This window comes from Ammodytes marinus (genome assembly GCF_949987685.1).
Source record: "Ammodytes marinus genome assembly, chromosome: 18".
NCBI classification, from domain to species: domain Eukaryota; kingdom Metazoa; phylum Chordata; class Actinopteri; order Uranoscopiformes; family Ammodytidae; genus Ammodytes; species Ammodytes marinus.
Genome location: NC_137222.1, coordinates 27020971 through 27033273, shown reverse-complemented (window position 1 = coordinate 27033273; position 12303 = coordinate 27020971). Strand labels below are relative to the sequence as shown.

Below are 12303 nucleotides of genomic sequence, written 5' to 3'. Positions count from 1 at the left end.
TGTGTGTGTGTGTGTGTGTGTGTGTGTGTGTGTGTGTGTGTGTGTGTGTGTGTCTGTGTCTGTGTCTGTGTCTGTGTCTGTGTCTGTGTCTGTGTGTGTGTGTGTGTGTGTGTGTGTGTGTGTGTGTGTGTGTGTGTGTGTGTGTGTGTGTGTGTCTGTGTCTGTGTCTGTGTCTGTGTCTGTGTCTGTGTCTGTGTCTGTGTCTGTGTCTGTGTCTGTGTCTGTGTCTGTGTCTGTGTCTGTGTGTGTGTGTGTGTGTGTGTTACTGTCCATGACAGTGGATTAAGGGACTACCACTTTGGAAATGAGCTGGGGGATCCCCTGAACTTAGCACTGAAGTAATTCCTCTCTTTCCTCCAGGTCCACAGTGCTGCAGCAGCAGTTCAACAAGGTGGGCAGGGTGGAGACGGGCTCTGTGGCCCTGCCAGCCATCATGCGCTCTGGAGCTGGAGGTCCAGAGAGCTTCCAGACCGGCACCATGCCCCAGCCCAAGCAGCACATCACTGGGGGACAGATGCACAGAGGTCACATGCCTCCACTGGTAAAAACAAAGCTTTACAAATACAAATTATAATAATTATTATTATTATTATTATTATTATTATTATTATTATTATTATTATTATTATTATTATTGAGGGTACTTTTGTGTTTCAACAGACTTCAGCACAGCAAGCCCTGACTGGAACCATCAACTCCAGTATGCAGGCTGTCCAGGCAGCCCAGGCCTCTTTAGATGACTTTGACACCCTGCCCCCACTGGGGACAGATGCTGTGAGTCTGAGTTGGATTGATTTGAAGGCTGGTGGTAGGATATGAATGTTGAACATTAAAGTCAACAATCTTTGTCAGCTGAGGATTTTCTTTTCTTTAAGGCATCCCAAGCCTGGCGCAAAAACAAGATGGATGAGTCCAAACATGAGATCCATTCTCAGGTGGATGCCATCACAGCAGGCACAGCCTCTATGGTCAACCTGACTGCAGGTAAATACTGCTTCACTACACTAACTCCTTTTTGCTTCGAGTATGTGCAAAATAGAGAAAACATGTCAGTTAGCTTTCTTTCGTGCAGTGATGACGAAAAACTACTTTTCTTTACCTGTTTATGACTTTACCCCTGAGACACACATCCAGCGTCTACTGCACGTCTTCGTCTGCCTTTTTTTCCGGCGAGTGTGTTTACACACTACAGCGGCCACACATACACATCCGTCTGCAGCGACGCACCACTTCACCTCAGGAGGTTTGCCTATTTTTCGGATAGACGCAAAATACGCAAAATACTCTGTTGGCAAAAAAAGGCAATGAGGCACGGATACTGTCGAAACGCAATATTAATCATGTACGTCATAAAATGATATGAAACAACTTCATATTAATGGGAATTATCTATGATAACTCTAAGTAGAACAACAAGCCTTTTAGAAGCAGCGCTGCAGCAGCTGGGATGTTCCATGTGTGGCTGACAACAGCGAGAGGGATGCAGCAGTAACACACGCTCCAGAGGTAGACACAGAATGTGTGTTTCAGGCTTAAGAACTGTACCCCGATGACACGTAACCTGTATGAAACCCTAGTCTTCCCTTTTTAGAATCCAATGCAGTTTTGCAAATCAAAAATTGGTAGTATTGAAACACTGCTTGTAAAATAAATAATATCTACGCATATGGGAATAGCTGTAAACCCTGTCTGTGTAATGTGATTAGATTTTTCATGTGCATTTTATATAATTAAGCCTCACATCATGGCCTCAAAACTGATCAATTCAAATGTCAGTAAAAGTGTATTGAGTATCATAAAAGTTTTAAGTAACTGGTTAAAGATGCTTAGACTGACGCTCTAATTTATGGTCCCTATTTATTGTTGTATAATCAGTTGTAACTGGCCTCATAATAATGCTACTATTGCCTTTAACATATTGCTTTGCAGGCTCCTGAGCAACACAATCTGAATGACTTGTGTGCTACCAAACTAGTTTTCCTTTTGAGAATGAAACATGTATCTATCTATGGCTTTGTCCTAAGGTGACCCAGCAGAGACAGACTACACAGCTGTTGGATGTGCTGTTACCACCATCTCCTCCAACCTGACAGAGATGTCTAAAGGTGTTAAACTGCTGGCAGCGCTAATGGATGATGAAGGAGGCAATGGGCAGCAGCTGCTAGGTGCTGCCAAGAACCTGGCCTTTGCTGTCTCTGACATGCTGAAGACCGCAGAGCCTGCAAACACAGAGGTACACAGCCAAACTACAATCTTCAAATATTTCAAGTATTTGATGAAAGTCTACTCTTATCATTTTGAATGTGCATTGATAATATCTTTTGCTTCTAGCCCCGTCAGAACCTGCTGCAGGCTGCAGGAAACGTGGGCCAGGCCAGCGGGGAGCTGTTGTCTCACATAGGGGAGTCCGACACTAACCCACAGTTCCAGGTAGGGTGACCAAATCCCAATTCACCAGATGTGGGACAAAGTGCCGTTATTTTTAAGCAAAATAAACCCGTGTCATCACCAGTAACGCCAGAGACACGGCTTTCAATATTAAAAAACACTATATTTAGATCAGCGCGCAGCAGTTAAGTTAGCTACTGTTAAACAAATAGAGCATTAAGGCTGCGGCTTCACATTAAAAGCATTTCACTGGCTTCACATTAGCATTTCACTTGACAAACGTGAGTTGGCTTTTATTTTGAAGTAAGGTAAACGCTGAAGCAGGCAGCACCTTCACAGAGCCCACTGAGCCCAGCAGCCCAGCAGCCCCGGCAGCGCGATACACACAAACGGAGACACACACACACTCAGACAAACGGAGAGACCAAGCCCCAACCTCAGCGATTTTTACCGACATCCAATAAGGAAGTGACCTACAACTGCAGTAACCAGAAAGTGCCACTGGGGGTGGCGCCAAGACGAGCAGTTTCTGTTTGACTCACTAGCCGTTTTCAAAGTCTTATTAAACCTATTTACAGCCTGGGCCACAAAACCATTTTAGTCTGTATGTTTAGGTCATATCTCCATGACAACACTGAGGGGGGTGAATTTTTTTGGCCCACGCTTAGTTTTTATTCTTTTGGAGGTTAAAATGTATTGGCGCGATCTCTTGAGTGACAGCTCTCCGCCCGTTGTCCCTCACTTTGCCTCGGAGGTATACGTCGGCTATCTCCCTCCCCCCGACGTGACGTCGATTCCCCTTTTCGGCAAGAGGAGTGAGGCGGAGTAAAAATCTCACAAGATGGCGACGCGCACAAACCAGGATTATTGGATGCCGTGTGAATAACTGAGGTCAGCCCGGATGCTACATCCATATTATTTACTATCTATGGGAGAGACGCACACCCACACAGAAACTGAGACTGCTGTCTCCTCACAGCTATCGGATAGATGCCAGATTATAAAACACGCATTTAAAAAGGGGGGCTCACTGTCAATAACAATGCTGGACAACGTCTCAATTTGCGGGACGTGTGAAAAGTAATGGAAATGCGTGACTGTCCCGCACAAAGCGGGACATCTGGTCACCCTAGTTCCAGGTGTGTCCATTCAAGCTGGAATCAGTCTTGCTATGGTTTTTACAATAGTTGTCGGGGTTGGGGTTAAAGTAATCAAGATTTCTAAAGTCTTCAACATTTTGTTGGAGGAACGTATTTTAAATTAATAGAACTAGTGCAGTGCCCGTAGGAAGCACATTTGGCTGCTATCATTGATGGCTAATTTTACACTGTTGAAGGTTATTATCAGTAACTTACTTTGTAGAAGTTGGCTATAGAGTAGGGCAACATTCCTTAGTGCAGTGGTTCTCAATTATTTTCTGTCATGCCCCCCCTAGGGGACAGAAATGTATTCGCGCCCCCCCCTAAACTGAAATACTATTGAGAACCTGCAAATATTTATTTATTTATCTGTACAAAACCACTGTATAGGTTTCTGGCACGAGCATTCTGCATACAATCACCTTATTATCAAATTAGATAACAAAAATTAGCTGAGATAACTTCTGCAGCAAAAAAAATCTAATTTCAGTTTATAAGCTCGATTTGTAACATTTAAACAAGACTGCTCAGTCTGTGTGAATCTCAGGACAGAGAAACAAGAGCAAATGATTCACTGAGGTTTGCATTTAATTCAAAACATTTTTAAACTGTAAACATAGTTAAGGTGGTGTTTTTTTTTATTATTATAGGCCAATAGGCCTTCTTTGATGCAATAACCAATAATTCATTAATGTTATTATTATTCTACTTGCTTGATTTCTTTTTAAATAGCCTACAGAGACACTTGGAGACACATGTGGACATTTATTTACTGCAAATCGCGGCCTTTCGCGCGGATATGACCATACACAAGCACACATCGCGCTTGCTATCACTTAAAACAAAATACATTTTTTATTAGGGCCCGAGCACAGACATGTGCGAAAGCCCTATTGAAACCGCCAGGATTCTTATTCTTTTTATTTGTAGTAATTTTTGGCACTTTTCACCCCCTTCCCATCATGCATAACTTGAAAAACTTTGCGTACCCATCAGACCTGCAAAAAATTGCAATGTATCAGTGGTTCAGGATTTGATCTCAAAAACGGCGCCCCCTATGGCCAAAAACTGTTTTTCAGGAAATGCATGCTCAGAAGAAATTGGGCTAGAAGCCTGAAATTTTAGGACAACATGTAATGGCCCAAGGCGCACATAAATGCAATTTTATGTCATTAGCCAAAATCAACAGGAAGTCGGCAATTTTGGATTTAGTGCCTAAAATCGCCATAATACAAATCTTCACATATCGACGAACTCGTCCCAGAGTTTTTACACCAGGAACGTCAAACCACTTCTCAAATACTCAAGACGCTTGCCCGATAGTAAATTGCGAAAATATTTCAAAATCACAGTAGTACCAGTGATCTATTGGTGGTCAAAGTTGACGTAAACATCATAATTAACAAACCTCATGAAACTTTAATTCATCATAACTCAGGCTGTGTTATACCTAGCTGCACCAAATTTTAACCCCAAATGTATCGTTGCAGGCCCCACAAAAAAACCTCTTGAAGCCCCGCCCCAAAATCAACAGGAAGTCTTTTAATTTGAAATATGTGAATTTCTGACTCGAAAATCATCACAATGTTCAAAAATTAATAACTCCTAGCAGGAACATATTTAGCAAAACGAAAACTCTAGGGACACTCATAAGACAATGAGGATACACCAAAAATGTTTTTGTTTGATTCCGAATTACTATGACGCAATGCCGGCCGATATTCGCCAAAATTCCGTCATATGTCATAACTCCACATTACTCTGCAGAGTAAAGTGCACACATAACAACTTTTTGTGCAAAAACAAATATGATAGGGTATGTCCTCCGACATGGAAGATGATATACCCGAAAGCTCGATTTTTCCGGAATAACCGTCTTGCAGCACCGGCGCCTGATTCGCCAAAAAACATCAAAAACCCACGTCATGAACCCTTTGATTGATCATAACTCAGGCTATGTTGTACTTAGATGCACCAAATTTTATACAGCAATGTACAATCCCAGTACAAACAAAAAAGCCTCTTGACGCCCCGCCCCAAAATCAACAGGAAGTGTTCTATTTTGAAATATTCGCCAAAAAAACAGGAAGTTGGCCTAACTCCACCATACTCTGTCTCATCTTCTCCAAATTTTTTATGGTCAATGAGACGCAAGGCCTGAGGATGCCCGCACGCTAATATTCATATAAAGTGAGAGCGCCAACTGCTGGGTCAAGTAAATATTGCATGCTACTTATTTACCTCCACGTCCTACACACTTGATTAAATCAACCTCAAAACAACTCAGGGAGGTCTAGAGACAATGATAACACGGGAAGCCGGTTCTATCGGATCCGTGGCCTTCGTAGTTTCTCGGCATCATTGCCACAAAACAGGAAGTCGCTGTAATTTTGCTCTGCACTGTCCCATGCGCTCCAAACTTCACCCGCCTGGCAAGAGCCCAGGCCTGAGGTCGTCCTCGCGTCCGTATCGAGCGCGTCGCCGACACTTCCGCGCTTCCGGCGTCCAGCACGAGAGGGCGAGGGCCCGTTCATCACTGCTTGCAGTTTTAATTTTAATTTAATTTTTTGGTCAGTTGGAAATCAAGGCAGCCCCCGCCCCCCCTGACAACTCACGGCGGTGAGAAGCACTGCCTTAGTGTATTGTGTAAAGATAACCACAAACTAATTCCATGTGTTTTGTTAAGTGAAATGAAACACAAAATGTGTTAATTAATTAAGTGTTGAAGCCTAAAGAAGAATCGAGCTGTACAGGTGTTACCTATACAATCTGATATTATGTTACCCTGCAAACTGCCATCCATACTGCACAATGCACTCAAACTTACAATCAGTTGCCTATATAGTAAATCCCAGCGTTCCTGTATTGAGCTCCCCCTCAAACTAGGAAACAATTCGCTGAGTCAACCTGTGTGTTTCCGTGCAGCGCTCTCCCTCACACACACACACACACACACACACACGCACACACACGGTGTGAGCAGTCACATTACTGTAGAAAGACATAAAGTGTGGCGATACTTCGGGATAATAATAGCGGAGGCGGCGGTCTGGGACGCAGCCTAGCTTAGCCTAACCTAGCTGTCCCACTTCAATGTACAACTTCCCCGGGCAGAAATACCTTCATAAACTCTGGAAAATGAAGCGTGGGGGTTTGGATTGAGCAGCGGACCTTATAACCAGCGAGATTAAGATCCGTTGTTGGAGGAACGTATTGTAAATTAATAGTAATATTAAACACAGAATGTGTTAATTAATTAAGTGTTGAAGCCTAAAGAAGAATCGAGCTGTACAGGTGTTACCTATACAATCTGATATTATGGTACCCTGCAAACTGCCATCCATACTGCACAATGCACTCAAATTTACAATCAGTTGCCTATATAGTAAATGGCTGCACTGTGTATAAAAGGAGTCTATGCTGCACGCCATGACAACATTGCGGTCCGGGACGCAGCCTAGCTTAGTCTAACCTAGCTGTCCCACTTCAATGTACAACTTCCCCTGGGCAGAAATACCCTCATAAACTCTGTAAAATGAAGTGTGGGGGAGTTTGGATTGAGCAGCGGACCTTATAACCAGCTAGATTAAGATCCGTTGTTGGAGGAACGTATTTTAAATTAATAGTAATAATTAAACACAAAATGTGTTAATTAATTAAGTGTTGAAGCCTAAAGAAGAATCAAACTCTTTGGTGATTTACAGGACAACAGGCCGCCGTTGATAAGGTTACCAGAGATAACACTGCGTGACTAGTTAGTTCCCGTTAAGTTATCCCGTGAGCTCCTCGGGGGCTAAAGTGTATGGTGTTTTGACATCCTGGCGAGAAAGCAACACACTATGTTTATTCCTTTTGTCTTTAATAGTTTTTTTGTGGTGTTTGCGGATGGGATTTAGCCATTTCTCTGACAGCCTCTGGACGTGAAGACGTTCCATCAAAATATTTCCCCCCCCGGCACTATTTTGCACGGACACCGCTGCTGCTTCCCGGGCTCTGCCCCGCCCTAGATGATTGTGATTGGTTTAAAGAAATAAAAACAGGCCAGCCCAGTTTCCTCCCCGGATAGACGGCTCTAAATGGCGTGATTCCAGACCATACTACTTGCTGTAGTTTGGTCTGGATATCCGGAAGCTCATGCCGATCTGACTAAAACTCAGAGAGATATGCGAGCCACATACACGCAGACAGACACACACACACACAGACAGATGTTTCTTGCTTTATAGATAGATAGATAAATGCCTTTTACGTATCAACTTTGGAACTACGACGATTCATCCTAAATGGCTTTCTAACTGCCACATTTAACCCCTCAAGGTTTTTTAACCTCTAAAAAAAATTCTAACAATGCACTAATTAGTAGGGGAGCCAATGTATCCAATCCGATGTATCCATCAATTTTTGGAGATTGTTATATCTGTATTCTTGTGGTTCCTAGTTAGTCAAATAAAGATGTCGCAACAAATCCTGCCTTCCGAATGGAATTCTGCTAGTAGTATGGCTATATCTTTGCCAAAAAGCAAGTATTATAAAGTCACAAATGCATTTGAGGCATTGGAGCTTGTATTTTGACGTAGGCCTTTTGTAAGAAATGGCTGAACATGCACCAAAAGTGTTTGGAAGCACAGCTCACTACCTTGACGTCAAGTTACTACTCCGAGGTTCTAATCCAATCTGACTATAGAAGCATCAAATAGCTTCCTGTAGACAGGTGTTGAGAACTAGCATGTATGCTAAATGGACAATCAATGGACATCAATCTAAATGAGACGTGTCAATTAAAGCAAGTCAATTATTCCTTGGGGTGCATTTTGTTCTTCTTAGTGAGTGTGTTTTTAACATAGCAAAAAGCGATGAAAACCAATTCAAGACCTGCCAAATATCACAAAAGTTGTGATGCCACTCCATTTGCAGAATGATGTAGGCAGTGAAGAAGAAATTGGCGAACAGGAAGAGCACATTACCAAAAATGAATAAGGTTCAACTGAGGCTGTGGAAGAGTAAACAAAAAGTTTTGAAGCACAAGCTGGCAGAGCAGTTGGTGGAATGGAAAGATGACAGGTCTCTGTTTGCTGGTATGATGATCGTAGCTCGATCACGGCCAGAGATCAACCTTAAAGAAGCAACTGGCCAGAAAGAGTTTACCTCCCAGCCATGTGCCTTTTTCACAGTGACCTTCTGCCATGCACAGACAAGAGTATACTTAAGGAGCTACTTACCTGAGGACTGGTGATTACTATGGTGACATTGACAACAACAGAATGTTGCCACTGACATTTCCCCTTGCCAACTAAAAAGATAATTGTGATAAATGGAACGGTAATAGTACAGGGAATGGGAAAGCCATCATGGATCAAACCCAATGCTTTTGTATCACTTCAAGGCAGGATGTCCACTCAAACTGTAGGATGTACAACATCTACACAGCTCCCAAGAGCAGGCTGATATGCAGATAATCCTGCACTGCCTGGATGCTGTTCAAACAGGGGCAGCAATACTCTATGTTGAGTCTTTTGACGCTGAATTTGTTGTTCTTGCAATTCGACGGTACCATCAGCTGTGCAAGGACACCTGGTGTCGGAATCAAAAAATGGATGACCTCACTGGATTCACTTGTGCATGCACTTGGTAAGGGGATGGCTGCAGCCTTACCAGGGTTCCATGCCTACTCTGGAGCTGACTAGACAGGACGATGTGCTGGCAAGGGATAGCTAACCTGTAGGCAAGCTCTAAACCAGGGGTCCCCAAACTATGGCCCGCGGGCCAAATGCGGCCCGCTTTTTATTGGCCCGCGGCCGATTTTAAAAATATAATGTAATATGGCCCTTTGAATTTTTTTTATTTTTTTTTGCATTTCTTAATAATAATAATGGATTGGATTTATATAGCGCTTTTCAAGGCACTCAAAGACGCTTTACAGGGTTCCAGGTTCCATTCATTCACACACAGTCATACTGGTGGTGGTAAACTACCATAGTAGCCACAGCTGCCCTGGGGCAGACTGACGGAAGCGTGGCTGCCATTCAGCGCCTACGGCCCCTCCGACCACCACCTCAAACATACAGCAGTCATACACATTCACACTAGGCAAGGTGGGTGAAGTGTCTTGCCCAAGGACACAACAACCATGACACTGGTGGCAGAGCGGGGATCGAACCGCCAACCCTTGGATCATTGGCCAACCCGCTTAACCACCTGAGCCATGGTTGCCCCGTTAGTTAGTTAACCCACTAGTGCAGGGGTGTCAAACACTGATTGATTGGCCCGTGGCACATTTTAAAAATATAATGTAATATGGCGCTTTTAATTTTTAAATAATTTAAATGCACTCATTATATTACAGAGAAATATGTCCCATAAAAGAAAATGAGCAACAAGCCCATCCCAGAGGACCCTGCATAATATTTTATTTTAAATTAATATTATTATGGAAAATCTATGCATCCTTCTCCAATAGCTTCTAATTCATCTGACACAGTGTCTCCATTTTTTTTTCATACAAAATTCTTCAGATTTAGCCTCTTAATTTCCCTCTCAAAGTGCACCAGATTAATGCATTTCGCTTTAAAAACTTTAAAAAATCTCTCGGGGGGGCATACCCCCGGACCTCCCTAGGACGGTCGGGACCTCGGCTGGATACTATTTTCACCCTGCTGGACATTGGACGCAAAGGCAGAAAACACTGGGTGTATCATTGGCATATAAACAAGAGGGGAAATGTGTCTGTTTAATGTGCAAGGAAAGTGTTGCCGTGAAGAACGATTACAATTTACGAAGACACTATGAAACTAAACATCAGAGCAGCTACATGTCCTGATAAATGTGTTATTTTTGCAAAGTGGCCCGGCCCTTCGTAGATTTTTCTGTATGTGGCCCTCAGTGAAAAAAGTTTGGAGACCCCTGCTCTAAACAGTTGTCCTGTGGAGGTGGTATCTGCATTCAGTGCTCTGGGAACTACAGAAAAAGTCAAGTCCTGACACATGGAAAGCGTTTGTCTGCCTTGACACTGTATCAAGGCAGTGCTATTCATTTTTCTTTAGTGTAATATTGATACTTGGTCTTCATTAAATCATATTTAAAGGTCTTACTTCAGATATTGATTGGCCTTTTAAAAACCTGTGTAAGGACAGAAATAACATAACTTTAAATTAATTGTTAATTTGTTACAAAGATATTTTCCCCCCGAAGCAAGATTCTCAGCCAGAGCTTTACCCCCCAAAAAATGAGAAAGTTAATAAAGGAAAACACATTAGGTTTTATGACTATTTATATAACTACATCCCGTGTTCCTTCTGTTTCATGTATATATTTGAAAGTTTCCAGGTAAAGGATCTGGCAGGGGTGCTGGATGGAGGGTCCCCCTTATTTTCAATTTCTGGTAACAAATGTCCTTAAGACAAATGCTTAAGGCCAATCAAAAAAACAAATTGTCAACAAAATACTAGTAAGTAATCCAATCATAATTATCATAATAATTCAAATCCAAACTTCTATCAGATGCATTACATCTGAATTGTCTTTCTTATTTATTCTAGAATCATTTAAACATTCATCACAAAATAACAAGTATCATGTTATGTCAAGTCAGGTTTCTATGTATGCCTACAACCTAGTATCACGTACTGTGTCTTAAAAAACCCAAAACAGAAACAATGTTTCATTTACCGTATTTTCCGCAATATAAACCGCACTGGACTATAAGCCGCAGGTGTTCTAATGTTTAATTACCATATGTAAGAATTCGTGCACAGAGGGGATTGTCGGGAAAGAGATGGCTGCTTGAGGAATCTCCCATTTATTAACATTTCAACAAACAAGTTGCATATTTGCACAACATATTCAAGTGTTACCATTTAGAGCAATAGCTACTAGGGATGGGCACGAGTGTTTTCACTACTCGCGTGATTTGCTTGCATTCCTCGAGGATCAATCGATTCCTCGTTAAACTTTTTTCTATTTTTAGAACGCAACGCATCTGTCTGCAGAACAACGGTTCACCGCAAAAAAGCGCTCAATGCTTATTTTTTTTTAACCTTTATTTATACAGGTATATCCCATTGAGACCGAAGACTCTTTTGCAAGGGAGACCTGTTTTCCTTTCCCACGTTACCATTCACACACACATAGCAGGCTAACTATCGACATTCACATTGTCAAACAGTCACAGTTGCCATATGATATTAAGGATTTATTCCCACAAGTTTAAAACACATTTTCCTCACTGAAAGTAATTAAATAGACGGGCCACAATTTAATCCGATCGAGTAGGTCTGTGTTGGGGAGAAAAAAAGAGAAAAAAAGCATGGGCTGTAGTTGTAACACAAAAATAGCCTAAGTCACCATTTAAAATAAGAAGGGCAGCAAATAATATTAAATGATTGTCCTACAATTTAAATACATATAAATAACTCACCAAAGCAGATAGTTGTATATCCAACCGTGTAATGCTCACTCCGTGTCCGTGAATAATTACCGCGACTAATTCCTCATTAACGGAACGTTACACCGGTCGGTTTTTGAATCTTATCCCCATATTCCCTATTGAAGGCTTCTTAACTGTTGTTGGCTCGGAGCGAATGTGCCTGAAGTAAGCCTTGCTTCTTCTTTACTTTTCTTTCCAAGCGGAGAGCACCTTGCATGCTCACCTGGAGTCTAGGCTACTCATTAGGCTACTAACTGAGAGTAACAGGTGTCATCTCCCCTTTTTATAAACGTAATTTTATCATCTGCTTTGAAACAATTGGACAGTTATATTCCTGACAATGTTCTGGAGAAA

The 12303-nt window shown here is 42.1% G+C and overlaps 1 protein-coding gene across 1 annotated transcript in view; it reads left to right on the top strand.

The window, feature by feature from the left end:
• The window catches only part of tln1 (talin 1), a 172170-nt gene that overhangs the window by 67380 nt on the left and 92487 nt on the right, over positions 1 to 12303 (top strand). Inside the window, exons 14-18 of the mRNA XM_080046831.1 lie at positions 361 to 541; positions 661 to 774; positions 876 to 984; positions 2025 to 2233; positions 2332 to 2430. Of these exons, the coding sequence (XP_079902957.1) occupies positions 361 to 541; positions 661 to 774; positions 876 to 984; positions 2025 to 2233; positions 2332 to 2430 (712 nt within the window). The remainder of the gene's footprint in view (positions 1 to 360; positions 542 to 660; positions 775 to 875; positions 985 to 2024; positions 2234 to 2331; positions 2431 to 12303) is intronic.